The 17,516-nt window shown below is 43.0% G+C and overlaps 1 protein-coding gene and 1 long non-coding RNA gene across 4 annotated transcripts in view; one reads left to right on the plus strand and one right to left on the minus strand.

Moving 5' to 3' along the window:
• trio (trio Rho guanine nucleotide exchange factor) overlaps positions 1-17,516 on the minus strand; it is a 119,709-nt gene that overhangs the window by 35,671 nt on the left and 66,522 nt on the right. For all 3 annotated transcript variants that reach the window (XM_022835158.2, XM_022835157.2, XM_086968754.1), the window contains exons 21-22: positions 5,582-5,639; positions 250-343 (exon numbers count right to left, since the gene is read on the minus strand). In XM_022835158.2, coding sequence (XP_022690893.1) covers positions 250-343; positions 5,582-5,639 — 152 coding nt within the window. The remainder of the gene's footprint in view (positions 1-249; positions 344-5,581; positions 5,640-17,516) is intronic.
• LOC147753311 (uncharacterized) lies at positions 11,816-13,448 on the plus strand. Its single transcript, XR_015311592.1, has 2 exons — positions 11,816-11,998; positions 12,389-13,448. It is a non-coding gene; the product is annotated as an uncharacterized LOC147753311 (long non-coding RNA).

Raw genomic sequence — 17,516 nt, forward strand, 5'->3', positions numbered from 1 at the left:
ATTCACATGTCGTCCTGAATTGGGAGTTCTTGCTTGTAAACCAGTTGTAACTAACATAACATGAAAAAATTGGACTTGGGATTCGAATGTCTGAACAGAACGGTGCTGGACCGAGGCTTTAAAAACGCTCCAAGGTCACATTCGACCAAACATGTACTCAGAACTTCGGTAAAGTTGTGAGTACATGTTTGGTCATAGCTTGACACGCGCTTTGACCATAAGTAGTTGTGACAACGTTTTGTGACTCACCGGAAAGTGCCCCGTCGTTTGCTACCGGGCGACGTTGTGGGTAGATGACCTAGTGGTAGTTGACTGCCTCCGCTGCCCGTCGGACTGGTAACATCTACGGCGGTGTTCACATACATGAAAAAGAGTAAGGCACGCTTTAACAAAGCAGTTCTTAGGACGTGTGACAGACTTAACACAAGTATGTCCAGATAAAACGGAAAATCACTAGAAGACCATTTTTTGCAAAATTTAATTATATCATCACGCAAAAAACAAGGTTGACTATACGCCGAGATTGTGCACACAATACTTGTCGTAATGAAGAGATCAGACAAGATTGTTGTCAACAGCCCAGCAAACCCTCCTTCTACTAAATCAGAGACAATCTTTTGGCCGCAACACTAATTCCTAACAATTTCCTAGCAAGTGTTTGCCTAACAATGGTTTTATGATCGGATGTTTTGGAAAAATAATTTAGAAAAAAAGAAAAAGAATATACAAGAGGAGCGCAGGATTTATTTTTTTGAAGATTTGAGTTGCTCATTGTCATTTTAGCTAATATGCTGTAGCACATATTAATAATGAAAACCTTAGACGCATATACAGTCTTTTCTGCCTCGTTTTTTTCTGCTTAACGAAACACTGACCTACCATGAGAAAAAAAAAAGAATACTTTTTTTCGCAGTCTAGTTGCTCAACATAAAATTGACCGGTGCCATCACTGAACTCTATCTTAATAGCTTATATATATATATTAAACCAGTACAGAAATCCTGTCGGCGATAGCTGCTTAGAAAACTGGCTACTCTAGCCTCGCGATCGACTAGTGATCATATTCTGATGTTGATGAATAATTGTTGTTAATGGCGGCTACCGTCGAAGACTGCATGAATTATATCTGCAGCGACAGGCCGCGTCGGGTAGCTTAAAGGCCGTATGACATAATTTCAATTGCGTGTAGCATCGGCTTAATATACTTAATATCATTGGCCGTTATTGTAGTCTTACCATAGTAAATGGGCGGTGACGCAAAAATCATGAGAGACCTCTGACAGCGATTTACGTCCAAGTGTAGCAGACATCGATGAATCGAGAAAAATCAACCTTAAAAGCTATGCTTGCCCATACAGTTCAAACAGACAAATTGCATTTACTATTATACCACACTATATCTATCGCTACCTACCAACTGTCTGTCACCACATATTACTGGACGCAATTAAGGTTAAAGTACCAAGCAGTGGCGCCATCAGAGCTTCTGTTTTGTTTGCTTGTGGCGCCTGTGTCGTCTTGAGTCGTCTGCAGTAGCGCAAGCTTGAGTAAAATCGATAATAGGCTTGCATTTTCTTATTGTTTTGCTTACGTTGCACATAATCGCAGCGTAGATACAGTAAAAACAATAGTCGAAAAAGGGGACGCTGCACGGATAACGCATAGTGAGGCAGTTGCAGTGTATATTAACTACATTAATGGCATATATCAAAACGTGGTGGCGTTGTAACGATAGAAGACCGAACAAATACACATCTTGCCATGTCTGTACGTCCCTACAGTGTCCTACACAGGACGTCAGATGAAGAAATTAGCTACAGCTGAGCTAGTCGTTAGCAGTGTTTTTGCCTGTTTTAAACCGACCTAGCCAAAGGTCCGCATTTTTTTCGGTTTTCGGATCGCTGCTTTAGGTTCGGACAATGACATCTGCGCTAAAATTAACAGCTAAGTTATTTCGACTCGAAACAGCTATGTAATATGTACTGTATGTTGTACTTACTTCTGAGAAAAAAAATTAGCAGCCGACGCTTCACGAATAGCTAATGATAACCGATTAGCACCGTAGTTCCGTACATATATATGAACAACGAACTGCTAAATACCTAAGCATATATGACAGCTTGAAAACACCAACAGGCAATAGGCTCTCAGGCGGAGTTAACAGCGACAATAGTTAAACAATTAAATCTAGGAGACTGATTTTTTCGCAAAAACGCACTACCTTGTTCTTCATGAGATTTCAAATGGGGATCACAAAATTTCGCGGGAAGTTCACTTTACTTTAGCAGCGCAGACCTCGAAATCAGTTAGAGGAAACAGGACGTGGAAAAAGGGCGGAAAACCAAAACTAACCGTATTTGGTCACGCAAAATCCACATGACGGGGGCCTAGAAGCACATCGTGACAGTGGATCCGATTCGATCAGCCAGTATGCCGGACGCCACGAGCAAGCCTGGCGCTACTTTTCGTTAGCTTATTACTTTCATGATCATACGATCATTGTATTCGGATAAATATCAATGCAGTAACCGCTGCCGTCGTCGATCTGTTAAGGGAATGCTCTAATCGGTTTTTTGCTGTCGAGCTATTCATATCCGCAGTACCAAACCACTGCCCTTCGAGACCTCATTATACTCCCACTGTAACATTACCAATCTGCTACGCAATAGGGCCGATGATATCCTTACCCTTGCATCACATCATCCGACGATCTCTTGACCTCAGTGTCTGTTACTGCTCCGTACTAAGACCTATGCTACTCTTCATGTCAAAGCGTACACGCGCACAACCTGGAATGGTCCAGGACAGTTTGACCTAAGCCACTGCGCTGAACTCCCCTGCGCACTTGCCATAGAGATTTTTGCCAGTAGCCCCAGTGTCCAAAGTTTTCCTATCTCAACATCGTAGCCTGGTTAGGCTTGTTGCCCGCTTTAGATAGGTCATGGACATTAGACATGCCAGCGGTAGGCGCACATAATGCTTTCCCTAACCGACCCTGTCTTCGTGTGTGTTTGTATATGTGTATGTGTGTGTCTCTGTTTATGCGTGCGGGGTAGCAGTCGGTAATGTCATATCATTGCAGCAACGCCACCGTATAACAGCGACAAACAACATCAACGACAATGTTAACAAAACTATCATTAATCGAGCCAACAGCATCAGTACCATTGTGGTCATTATTTATGGATCATGATTGAACTTTTAGTTGAAAAATTAATGCACACGTGTAGGTATTTCCACTCTGGATAAACGTATTATTTGCTTACGCCACGCGTATCTTTTGGGCTTATTGGTTTGATCGCATAAACAATGTGGTAGATCACCTCATCTCAGGTGTCTAGCTCACCTGCAAGACTCGACTACTGATATAACAGGCCAGTAGTAGTACATGTACACATATGTGCTCATCAAAGCGCCAAGAACACCAGAGAACCAACCCGTGTCAAAGTCTTTAGTAAATAGGAGAAGCGACATTTTGTATTGGAGAGATGAAACGCTATACAATGCGGAGTGAACGCCCTGGTAAAAGCTGCTGTCGAATGATTGGTGGATAAATATGATCTCTATAATAAAGGTGTTTCACCGGCATCTATGTGGAAACTAGTTGGATGAACTGACAGCTTGAGTACTGTTGACATCTAATGGGATCTTTAATATGCAGGCTAGACCTTTCAAGATCCGATACAAACTCAATTGGTAACATTGTCATAGTCAAGACATCTAACTAGCGTCACAGCCGGAGATCGGAGACTATAATAAAAATAAAATTAATAATATTACGATAATGATGAAACGAACGAATGTTGGAAATATCTTCAGATTCGGCCTGTCGTTTACGAACGGATCGGCCAGTTGGAAGATGCCCTCCACATCCTCCGGTTGTATTCGGCACAAAGAGGAGTAAATGTATCGAAAGTATCGCAAACACTGGTGCATAGACCTGACTCTGTCGATTATAGCATCTTCGTCATAGTACCAGCGATTCTTGACCGGACACAACAAGCAATTCTATGAGCCAAGGGTTTTACGGAGGCAGCGCTTATTGTTCAGAATAATACGAAAAAACCCAAGAGAGATGGCCGACGAAAAATGCAGAAATACTTCCTCTACAATCAACGCCATTAAAGAAGGTCGTGACACTGCAGTGAGTTAAAGGTGTTACGTTGTTGGCATCTAGAGACTATCTAGAAAAATGCTACTAAAACGATAATAAATTTTCATTTAGACGCAGAGCAACTGCGTCAAGTGGAATGACCTTATAGAATTGGAAGTTATGATTTAGACGCAACGACAACGCTTCTATTCGATGAATCGAAGGTACTACGCACCGTTTTATTTAGCGTAATAAGAACGTCCTCAACAAAAGTACTTGAAAAAATAGCTAGCTGTATGAATTATTGGCTGCATAGCAAGTTCCTAATCAAAGCACACATTTTGCTGGCTGATCGCAATACACCAGTAAATAAACGATTATGAAAATTATCTGAATCGTCTGATCGCTGCCAATAACGTATTGCAAATTATCAGCCCTGGAGGCTGGAAAAGGCTACGTATGTCACAAATGGGTTACACATACACAGATATATTAATAATCATCGTTAAGGGTAATGAGTACGCACTTAAAATACTGCCTTTATTTCATATAAAATATATTCACTGCTTTCGGTCAGAATACACTTCGTTTGCCTTTACTCCCAGATCTAATAGACTCCTTAATAATATACCGCCCGTTTGTTATGCAGCATCGGATATCACTAGCGTCAGGCCGTCAACATCTTTGCGATACTGGATGCCGCTAGCTACCGACAATGTTTTCGAACAAACAGACCCATATAGCCATAGGAGGTGGCGAGAGGGCATCCGTATTTTGAATTTATACATATCCATCATCATCGTCGTCATTATCATCATCGTAATCACCATCATCATCATTACCATACGGATTATATAGAAGAACGCAGAGGCTTTATTTTCACACACTGAAAAATCATTAATTAGCAGGTACTACCGGTAGCTGTGTCTCAAAGATGGCTTCGATGAGCTTATAATAATTATACTGATGAAATGAAATCATATTCGATATGCGGCGCCCTCTGTCCGTTCTGCCTCTTCATGAAATATTGAATCCCGCCCCTGGACACAGTGGGACGCGTATGACAAATTGTATTATATCACCATATATCACTATAGTGATATCATTACTACATCCGTAAGCAAACTGCTGTGAAAATGAAAACTTCACACGCCAGCCGTTTTCACTATTTCTTTTATTAGATGGTTAGGGTTTGGGCTCGATTAGATCTAAGTCTGCTACAGAGTTTCAGTTATTTACGCTATACAAGTGTAAAAAATTAACCTATACTTCTGCGTGCGTAATTTTTACAGTGATTTGGCCGTTGTGGAGCGATAATAGCTGGAATATCGTAGGTATCTGTCTCTTTTAGTCACTGTAGATCTGATTAATTAGTTAGAGGAGCCAGAACTGCCATGATCAGGATGCCAATATTATTACCGTCCCGTTAGATCTTCTCAACAGAATACACAATTGAGCTATACGTAAACTAAATAGGTCGCTACTTACCAGGGAATTCTCCGGGAGGGAATTCACTCGTTGGGGTTGCATCGTCATTATCAGCTCCCTGGAACCAAAAGAAATTTAAATCAGGATCACCCATCGGAATTATAGTAACATTAGCATGTACCATGAATATAGTGTTAATGTCGCTAAAAGCTGCAAATAATTCGATGCTATCTAAACGATGCACTTGTTGCCTCAAGCTTAACATCGTCACATACAATGTCATCGAATAAAGAGGGAAAAGCCCCTGGTTTTTTTTTAGTAAATAAGGTACACAATTACTGTACTTTTGCGAAACCAAGTTATCATCTCTCGTCATTACGATTTTTTCATCCTTCTACCGAATGATGTACGCCATCTTATCAGAAGCTAGCAGGCTTCACCTGAAAACAATTTTCCGGTCACGTTTTTTGTCGAGGATATAGGCTACGAAGGTAATTGCCCAGTAAACGGAAAAGGTAAATATCTATCAGCGTAAACTCTGGAGAATATGGAGAGCGCACCTAAACTTCCCATTCGAAACCCAGAGAGGCAGCTTGGACGCGTTTAAAGCCTATCGCTTCCCATAAATAATTAGCTGCCATAAAGCGAAATCAGCTGACCTCATCTGTCGAAACTTTTCTCCCGAATAACCTAATTGACCTATACAACTCGGGTATATCGACGTACAAATCAATGGTTTTAGAAAGCAATTCTCAATGAATTAGGCCCTCCAGTCTCACCAGCGCAAAACAATCTTTTTTCGGTAAAGATTAGACCCTGCAGCTAGGCTGCTTTCTCAATATCACTCATACTGATCTCTGGTTCATGTTGACGTCCAGATACTACTTTCTTAAAGTGGGTGACGATTTTTGTGCAAAAATTGATCGAAACGCTTGACACCGGACGAGATATTGAAATACAGCGTTTAGCCGTTAATTGCTTGTTAGACTCAGAGCTCATGAGGTAGCGAAACTGCAAAGTTCTGTATAAAACCAAAGACTTCAGGGAGTTTAACGCACGGCTGCAGCTTATATTTTCGTGCAATTCGCGAGTTGCCATTTGGCCGTCTCCCATTGAAGTGCCTTAGGTGGTCGTCGCCAAACTCAGACAAAAGGCCAGAAAAGAGCGCAATTCTTTAGACCGCGGGTACCGTTTTTAAACTTTACAAACAACTTACGATGTTATTTTAGCGATAGGGATTACTGTGCACATGGCAAATGTCTCAGGTTATTTCGGCAAGGTTTTGGACTTAAGGAAATGCATAATACAAAAGGTGTTGAAAATACATTGTTTTCTACATGAAACAATGATCCTTAGAGAAGTGTTTCAAGCGTGAACTCAATATCGCATAACGCCGAAGAAGCACACAAAATACTTTCGAAAAATCGACAGACTTTTCGAAATAAAAAATAAATAAGAAACAAAAAGTACACAACGAGCGAGCGGAAGTAAAACAAGTTTTTGAGGAAAATGAACGGGAATTTTATTTTCAGTCTAACATTATTGTAATATTTAAATGATAATACGTGTTTCGATCCACGGAGGCATCAGCCTATTACAAATAGTTTTTCTACAATATTATCAGCTAGAGATGAATTTTATATATTTCCCAACGACTGGTAAGCTATACTTTGGAGCTATATTCTATATATATATATATATATATATAGAATATAGCTATATATATATATAGACATATATGTCTACGAGCTACATATATATATTGAGGCATATACGGCCACTATGATTGGTTAATATTGTCATATCGTATATATAACGAACACCTGCTTACTACAATGCTTCTTTGTTTTTCTTATGCACGCGCCAACAAAACGGCGCTGTGATAGCTGCACGTATAGAGAAAACAGCGGATTTACGTCAGCAGACAGATTTACTACACAACGATTAGTAGCTACCTCCTTTAGCGTATGTTAGCTTCCGCTATTTACATATTTACGCCGCGATTAACATACCCAGTTGATTAGTGATAACATCTAATGCACTTTAATACTGGTACATGACCAAAAATCGGCTTGGGCATACAGAAACAAATTAAACAGATATTCCGTATCAGCGTCTTCTGTTAGCAATAGAAAACATCGTAGAATATCGGGGGTGCTCAGGAGGACCGCAGTATTATTGAAGTAAATCTGCTGTTTGTAAAATATTCCAAACACAGGGCTTTTCAAACAGCTTGTGTTTTGCAACATGCATGATTGATTTTCATATTGCTGTTACGCATTGTATAGACTCATCGGTAAAAAACGTTAACAGATGAACGGGATCAGTTATTTCAGTTGATTATATTATGTGTGATTTCTATTAGAGCTTCACAAGCACCTTTGCGTGTAATTCCTATCGCCTACTGTGATCATCATTGGACCTAAGCTATGCATTCGAAACGAGCTGAACGCACTTCAGCTACCCACGTAATAAGGCGTCAGTCATCGTCCGCAAAGCCATCGATGACAAGCCTGCTTTAAAGTCCCACGCTCCTATGATCACTCCCTTTGGACCTGCATAGGTGCCAAACTTTGAGACTGAAGCCTAGAGGTCGTCCTCTAAGTTGGTTCCTGCTGATCTCTACTTAGACAAACCGAATTGACCTGAATCGAAGCAGCAGCAGCAGCAATTGCAGGTACACCGGAGGCACTCCTCCAATGCAACATTTCACTTTTCCAGGATACCAGCTTCCATTCTTTGAGCCCAGAAAAGACTCACACATCGACCCCGAAACATCGATAACAGTGGTAACGACAGATTGCGGTAGAATAAGGTTACTTACCAGCGCTGTATCGCTACACATATAGAGAGGAACAAACATAAGCACGTAGCTAACTAAAATTACCGAACCATAAAAGAAGGCCACAAATAGATTTTTCGCAGCGCTGGTAGACCCAAGGTAAAGTACCAATGTAAGACGGCAGCAGTTTTCAAGAAAAATTTACTTAATACCTCGTCTCCAAGAAGAGCCTATATATTTTCCGGTGCTTGGTTAACTTGGCTGTTCTTCCCCTCTGTTCGTGCCTTTTCAAGCTACGCCTTTTTATTGGACCTTTCAAGATCTAGTTTTATAGATAGCGAGTCAGATCCAACAATTACCGATAATTTCGCTCGGTCGGCCTCGAGGATCAATGATCATTTAATTCCAGAATGCGCGCAGTCAGTCTTGACCCAGCACTCTTTTAAGCTGCCAAGTGGTCATTTCACCCCAGTTGCTATCTGCGTAGCAGAAGCTAATGGAATAATTAGCTGCTCAGCACATTCCTTATTGACCCAGTTGGACCAATTCGTTGGAGAAAATAATTCCTTTTTATTTCGTGTTTCGTCGTCATTTAGTCGTACAAATTGTTTTACAGTACATGTTGTCATTGCATAAACTATTTTAGTTTAATGTAGTCTAAGAAAGTAGATTAGACCGCAGTCTAAGCAATTACAATTTACTCTATATTATTCACTATCCATCTACAGTGTACATGTGCTTGCATTATAAATGTCCATGGGCATCGCAGAATTGGCCATAGGTAGCGTCAGGCGTAATAAGTATACTGCTTGCCACCCAGAGTACCTGCATTTTTCATTTCCACGAGGAAACGGAAAAAATACGGTATAGTCAGCCTAACTAGACAACTCTGAACGCCACGATCCTGTCATAGGCTAAGCCAACTTGAGCTAAAAGCTATAGAATAAACTGGAATAAGCCAACTGTACTGACCGACAAGATTGACTCAGGGAGGGGAGAAATCCATAAGTCGGGTCCCTTTAGCGATGGTCGCCCACGGCTCTTTGGGCGTTTGTAAAATTTTGTCATGCTAACGCACGCTCAGCGTACGAAGATTTGCGAGTACTGCAGCTCTAGTCAAAATAATTGACCTAGCATTGCACATTTCCAATCTTCTTCATAGCGCACAGTGGCATTGCCAGTTCTCGGTTCTTTCTGTAGGCATTTTAAACCATACGGCAATAAAATCAGTTACTTCCACCAGTTTTGTCGTCCTATCTTCACCAGAAGGGAGACTATGGCAATACGCCACAAAACGGAGTTCGACTAAGCCATGTCGAATGGAAAAGTGTCTGCTAAAGCCCAAAGTAAAAACGAAAAAACCCAAGATGAGGTAAGGTCACACGTTTAGTCAAAACTAAAAAAAATCGGGGGGCAGCAAATACAAGGCGATGCTGTACTCGGAGAATTTTCCCTTCGCTTTTCGATTGTTGGCGACCCCAAAAGGTGGGGGGAAGGAAGAATGACCGAATCGGTATGGAATCGTGTGGACAGTGTCCGTCCTTCATTTCTCACGAAGACAACGTATTTCTAATTGAAGCGAATTCTTCTAAATGTAACAAAAACGGATATATATATATTTGCGCTAATTCTTTTTCGTCCTGTCCTCTGTTTTAGCCAAAAGTACCATGAGCATTGTTCAATGTTGAACCCTATATTTCTGTGACCGGATGATAGATGGATTACTTCGTATACTATTTACCTTTTTCGTGGAGTGCTCTCAACCCTGCTCATATTCTATTTCAGCAAAAGATTCACTGTCATTTAATACTAGAGAAGTATCAATATTTAAAGGAGCATTTCAGTAATACCAAAATCGTCCAGATGCTTTACGGTACGCCTACAAAGATATTTTAGTCGAAAATAGTACAAGCAAAGTACATTTGTCACTAAAATAATATCGGCCATGATGTTGGTAGCAGCTAGACAGGAGGGAGACAAAGCTTCTTTTTGTAGTTTTCCGATCACTCGCAATCATTTGCGTGTCTCCCCTTGGGTACGTTTTTGACTTGGGCGGCTCTTTTAACGGGCACTCGAACTACGGCAACGGTCGGTTCACTTCAACCTTAAAAAGGCACCAACAGCAGAAGTAGCATTAGCAGACGCCGACCACGACGAATCTGCGCTTAGTGAGACTAGCGTAGCCTCTGTCTCATAGAGACAAAAAGACGGACTTTTAACTACAAGGTTAGAGAGAGAACCGACAGCTGCAACGAGCAGTACGAGGGCAACAGGCAGTGTATGGCATTTACTTGTCGGCGATGGGTTTTCGAGAAACAAGGTCGAAACATGGACCCGAGAAACCTAACCTGTACCTCTCAATATTTCGCGCTCTAAGTGTGAGTAAGATCCTTTTCTAGTATAAGGCCACTTTTTACATGCATTCTACGTTTAGTAGACTCTCTCCGGATTTTGTGGTATACAGCAAGCACTGGCTCGCCTGCCGCCTCGTTTGTCGACCGGGTCATCCAGGCCGTACAGGTCTACGAACACGCATACTAAGGCCCATGACGCCTGAAAGGCCGATATGGGTTTTAGGTAAGACAACGCTACTAGACATTGTAGCAGCATAAGCGATACAGTATCTAGCGAGACTTAGGTCGTGATACTGGTCAACTAGGTAGGAAAAAGTGCTTGGCTAACGCAGGTAAATCGCGAGTAAGTTATTGGGTTAGGGTTCAACAAAAACACAATGTGAGGGCCATCTTCATTCTTTTCTTTAAGAGAAACGCAAAGTTGGTTACTACAAAAATTCAGACGACAGATAAAAAACACCCCGTACGAAAAACCTTGTCGTACGCCCTCGCAACACCACTGTACAGGACCAAATAACAGGCTCATAAGGGCAATAAAAGGCTCTAACATTAAAATACCATCATTAACAGCATAACTGACCTCAGCGTTAAAGAAACCATGCCAAAGCTTACGTAAAAGTAGAAGACCGTTGGCCACTCTGCATGAGTGCCCGATTAACATGACCAACCAGGTTCAAGCACCTGTTCTGCAGGCTGCTCGTTGTGCGATCATTTCACTAGCCCAGCATCAGCGCTATTTATTTCACCGTAACGATGACAATTCCTGAGCCTTCTCACCTCCGCATCTCTGTTGCCTTTATTTTACGTTGACTTCTTCGATAAAGTGGGCGAAGAGACCAACCAAGCTATACGACGCATGGCTTGTTGCACCTCAAATAGCAAAAAAGAAGAGTCGGAGACCACTGATAGAGACAAGTACAGGACAGAGTAAGGAATAGAGGCGGACAGAAGGCAAGACTATGACTGCATAGTCAAAGACATTTCACAAAACTATCACAGAGCAGTCAGATCGGGCCAAAATCTACTATGCCAAATACTTCACTAGGACCAATAGGACTAGCAGATTGCAGTACAAAAATACTGTACGATATAGTCACTCGGTGTCGTCAGACAACACGAACGATGAAGCGCCCCAAGTAGATCCGGCATATTGGGAAAGGTAGTGGGTATACTTGGCATACACCGTAGCGAAATGGTCGACAAAATTTTTGTTATATACAAAAGTACCACCGAGTAAACAGAGTCAGGCAGTGACAATATAAATGATCATCAAGAAAACCTCAGAACGGGTGATAGACCGTTTAGTAGCCGTTGCGTCATTACTGCAAAATATGCAAGCGAGTAGGTGCTGTTCATCTGGTCTCGAGCTATATAAATCGTTGGACAGGTGTATGGTTGGATTCTATCTTTATGTTTTCTCAAGAATCCCACTGCCGCTATTTACATCAGATAGTTCTAAATACTCGATCGCAGCTATCAGTTCAGCTTGAATCGTTCGGGTCATAGCGCGACGCATTCAAGACAAGGTCGCTTGTAACTGATGCCATATTATCATGTTAAAACTGTCTTATCGAATAACTAAGCATCTGACAGCTGGAAGTTAATCCACCTGTATATATATATATACATAGTTTTATCAATGTTAGCTGTATATAAGTATACGGCAATTAGGGTTATGTCTGTAGAGAATAACAAAGATCGAAATAACATTGCCTGCATTGTGCTTTTCAGTGTTGTACAAGTGACTAATTCTGCACGAAGCATCTACACCAAGTATACACGCGTGCCGACATTGTGTACACGCTGCCTCGGCCCTTTCGAATTTCATAGGAGCAGACAGGCGTCACGCTTCTTCAACTTCATTTTCCCAAACTCAGTAACACCGACTGGAGAGAAATATCTCTGCCAAATTATTCGTCGCCGGTGCCATCATCGGCTCTCGCCGCTATTTTTCGACACGTGCACTCGTTCTGCTTTTGCCTCACACCGCAGCTCCGATCCAACTTTCACTTTTTATCCAGTTTCTTCGTGCTCGTTCGTATGATATCGGCTGTTTGAGCCACTCTTTCGGGGCATAGTTTATGATTGAAACGACGTGCCCGCTTGAACCCACGAAAACCGTCGGTCTCCTTCCAATACAGACAGAGCAAGGCAGCCCCATTTTGCCGTAGAAGGCTCATTGAATCTCATCGGACTCGTTGGCCCATCCGAGTAGCTGCAAATCGGTACTTTCACACAATACAGACACAGCGTCCAAAAGCTAACCGGCTGCAGAACTAAGTATACAGAGTCTGACGTATGCGGCGGTGCGTGAGGAGGTCGTAGGTCTGTGCCGGCGCGGTGTCCCGGACGTGTTGTCCAATTCGATGAGGCGAATGCAGATCAAAAACAGAGCTAAGTATTGCCGCCGGCGGCGTCTCCGTTACGAAATTGCCTCTCAGCGCCGTTACTGTTTTTACTGGTCGGCTTTTTGAAAAGATACTTCGTTGAGCCCGTGAGACTCGGGGTACGGCGAAGGACGGAGAAACGGCAGACTGGCGCAAAAACGAATTTATTGTCATAACAGCGGTCTTGTTAACCAGATCTGAAGCGGGATCATGTCTGTTTGTGTATGTTTACTTGTCTTAAGGGCCTGAGAGGTAGAAAAGAAGGTATTGCGTTTGAATGCCGGATTGTCAGTAGTCGACCCAAGTATTGCTCACCATCGTCTGAGAGGCAGCATCCAAAGCTCATGAGGGTATGGCTTTACTAAGCAGTAAAACGACCAATAGAATAAATGCCCAATATAACGCATGTTATGGTTTCGAGTTGAGCTCATAGAGGTATTGTCTACCAACGGATATAGGTCGGCCAATCGACGATCCTATAAAGGCTAGTGAAGCGTACATGGGACACCCTAAACGAAATCGGCCGAACTGCGAATTCCTGCTGCTGCTGTTACAGTTCAAAGCCGTCGCCACCTTATCAGTATTGCGACCGATTCGGAAAAAAACAATTTGTACTTTAGGGAAGCGTTGGCCTCTATATAAAAAATCAGTGCCAAACAGCATTCGCAGACACCTCAACAAATGATACGATTAACATATATCTTTATTATAGGCTTACTTGGCTAAGAAAAAGCATGAGCATACTGCAGCGAATTAGCCGTTAGCGTATCGAATGCGAGCAATAATAGAAGAGATACCTTTGATTGAGACAATTTTGCTAAAACATAGCACGAAATTATCTTCCTCTTTACCTGCTGATTCTCCTACATGCCACATTCACATCGCGTACCCGTCGACAGGGTGCCATTCATGGTCTTTCAACTTTTTCCTCTTACAAGTTCCTTCCTTCACACCACTAATTGCGCTGTAATATGTATTCCCGATCCGCTGGGACAAATTTTTCTTCGTGTTCTAATTGAATTTGAATTCTAATAAACGAACAAGCAGGTATCGAGCTATCGGGCATCTCTGTGTCGCGTGTCCATGACAGGCATACATAGCCTCTCACAGCAATGCAGCTAGGCAAATAAGCATAACGGCTGGACACGTTGGGAGTCGCCCCCTACCTGCTCTTAGTAGATATCGGCAGCTATGGCCACAGACACCAGGTTGCGGTAGTGGTACGTTTGATGATAAATGCTCTTTTGCCTGTTTTCGAAATTCGACGTTTATCCCCTCAATTTGTTGCTTCGTCCTTTCAACAGTAACCGTGACGATGGGTTGAGGCATTTATGCACTTGGTCCGTTCCACCAGCCAAGGCTCACAATCTTGGAATCTTTTAAATTACCACCAATGCAGCCGTCACCTGCCAATGAACGAAAAAATCCTTCTACAGGCGCTACCGCCATCGTCGTGATACGTATGTTAAAGCGATAGAGTTAAGGCCGCACTTATCTTTCGCAGAATTCTGTTTTCCCAAATTTTGTCGTCACTTTGCTTTCGTTTCACTATGAGTCCCCTCTCGGTGGCAGAGCTTCATACTGCAGTAGCAGCTAAAAGACAGCTAGCAGTTCAAGCATTCACTTTTTGCGAGCATCGATTCCCAAAGAAAGACTTGCGATGAAATTGGGTTTTTGAATAGGTGCTACCACGCTACTGGAGGTAATGCACCATACGAAACAGGCCCTGTCATCTCCGGCTGCTCCTTTTCGGTCCAAGGCCCCTTTTTTCTATCTATAAGCTAAACCTGCATATCTAAAGGCCGGCGTGCGGTTCCCATCATTTCGCCAAACATAAGCGGCAGAAGCAGAACCGGTATAGCAGTGGGTAAACAAGCTGAGATCAAATGAGACAGAGTCTTGGTCATTTTTGTCGCGTTATCGTGTTCGCCCGCTACATCCCATCTTTTCTGTCAATACATACGTTCCCTAGCAACGCTTCTCTCTCCCTTTCTGTCTTTATCTCGCTGGCTTGTCATTCCGTCTTTCGTCTGATGAAATCCTCTAGAAAATCTCTAGAAGCTCATTTGAAACCAGAACGCGTGCTCACAGGCCGGAGAAAGGCGCCGGCAAACGCAAAGGACCTCTACGAGCACCGATCGCCTCGTGAACCTTCCGCAGTAAACGCCGTCTAGAAGATGAAGTGGGCGCGATCGGGCGAAAGAACACAAGTGGAATTGTACATGGGCAGCAGGATGCGGCAGTAACAGGAAAAAAGAAAGGACGAGAAACCGTTGTGGCGGCGGCGGTGGTGCTGCAAACGGTGAGAGACTGGCGAGTGGGATTAGGAGCGGAATAGCGGGGAAACAAATGAGGGTCCACCAGGCGGCCTAGGCGTTTCAAGGATTTGAGGCGGTTCCCTATCGTTGTAGTATGGCAGACGGACACGGAACGACGCTAAAGGTGACAAGAAGAAAAACGAGTAGAGCATGGTTACAGCGAGTCAAAGAGCTGTAGTTGCCGAAGGTGCCATCACAATCGTTCATTACTAGCTGAATTGCTTGCGTGATGACACGGCCATTTGAAACATTATTATCGGCTGTGGCGACATTTCATATCAATTCTTTATATTCGGGAATGAGAAGGAAGAATTACCGACAAAACTTTGCTCCCATGCCGCATAGCCGGACAGTATCACGCATGATGAGCCACAATGAGTGTACCCGTGTAAAGCATATGTGTCGTTCATGGCCGTACATCATGCAGACATATGTGTGGGATCAGTGAAGACGCAGAAAGTTCACCTGGTACCTAACGCAGGCTTCTACTAAACGGTCGAAACGGGGCCCAGTAACAAAAACCCGCCAGGGACACAACACGAAGCCAATGTCCGCCTCCGCCGTTACGATGCTAAATTTAATGAGTCGAACCACAGCGTAGTGTAGCATACCGTCGCATGAGTGCAATGCACACTGTCTACGCATATAGAGTCATATATATATAATGCAATACATTAAGATACGCGTCTTTTTAGGAAACAGGGCTTGCCTAGGGGTTTACCGTCTGATGGTGGCTAGAAATTTATTTGTATCTACTATGTTTTTCAGGCTAACCAGTTGCAAGCAATGCCTGGTAGAACACTAAAAAACCACTGGTCCCAATAATCCTAGCTACAGATGGAAATTAGACGCATGCAAATCAAGCCAAAACGGTCCGATAATAGCTTTTTTTGGCTTTACATGACGATAACAGGAGTTAGACAGTTTCTGCGTTAGCAGTCAGCTAGATCGTCGATAACACTTTTTTATACGACGGGAATACGAAGTGGGTATGTAAAGAGCGCACCTTGAATAGGCGCGCGTGAGCACCCATACACCTTCGGAAGAAGCCCTGTCGCGCTTCGGCAGAACTCGACATTTTAGTGATCCTATCCACTTTTGCAATGAGCGATCAGAATGCTTCGTTCACTCCGAGTCCATCCTTCACTCCTGACGGTTTTCGACTTCAACTGCTCGATATAACACAATGCTAAGCAACCGCATAACTAGTGCTTACCTAATTTTAGGCACAAATTAGCCTAACTCATTAGGCAACAGGCGCAATTTGATGTTTGCTAGACCCAAGAGTTTTGCACTGTGCACTACTTGCTATATGATCGATCTGGTATAACACGACCCAAATCAGCACTGATTGTCATCGTGACCGTATATTATTGTATCCACACACTACCATTTGACGCATATTTCAAGATGCATAGGCTCGCCGACGCGACACTCTTACTTTCTGTCCTCTGTTCACATCTAACGAAATTATCCATAAAAATAAGCTACAAGCTCTATTGAAGCGCGCACAATCAGGACGTAACACAAACGCATAGACACAATTACTTGTTAATCCAATTGACGAACCAGCACCAAATGAGTCGCCATCTACAGACTGGTCGCCGTTCCAGCGTTGTACGGGAACAGATAAGGCGAAAAACAAACCACCTATAGCAGGACCTTGAGCGGATCAGCAGGGCACTATAAGGAAAGGAAGCGGCCTAAACTACTGCATTGAACCGCGCGCCATGGATGCACGAGCGGCATAACTGAACGCTTTGAACAGCCCTGAATCAAAAAATGCAATGGTGATTCGCAATGAAAATAGGTTCCCGCCCCATTTTATGGCAACATTTTTGCTCTGCGACAGCATATAGACTGCCTCTTCACTAATGCTGATTGCAGAAGGGTACAAAATCAAGACTACGCCCCTTTCGCTCGCAGCGGCAGTGAAACGCGCCAATTAGAGCTTCTCGCGGGGCGATGGCGATGGCGATGGTCACAGCTTAACTAGAACGAGTTTAGAACAGAACTCTTACGGCTATACTGAAAGAAGCGGTGCAAGTAGTCGCGATAGGCAGTTGATATTTTACCCTTTTGTCTCTACGACAAGAGGCGCGGACGGCTTACGGGCTCGTCACACTGGCTAAGAGAGCAAAGAGTGCTGAATAT

Source organism: Varroa jacobsoni, unplaced genomic scaffold, assembly GCF_002532875.2.
Source record: "Varroa jacobsoni isolate VJ856 unplaced genomic scaffold, vjacob_1.0 scaffold_568, whole genome shotgun sequence".
In the NCBI taxonomy this organism is placed as follows: domain Eukaryota; kingdom Metazoa; phylum Arthropoda; class Arachnida; order Mesostigmata; family Varroidae; genus Varroa; species Varroa jacobsoni.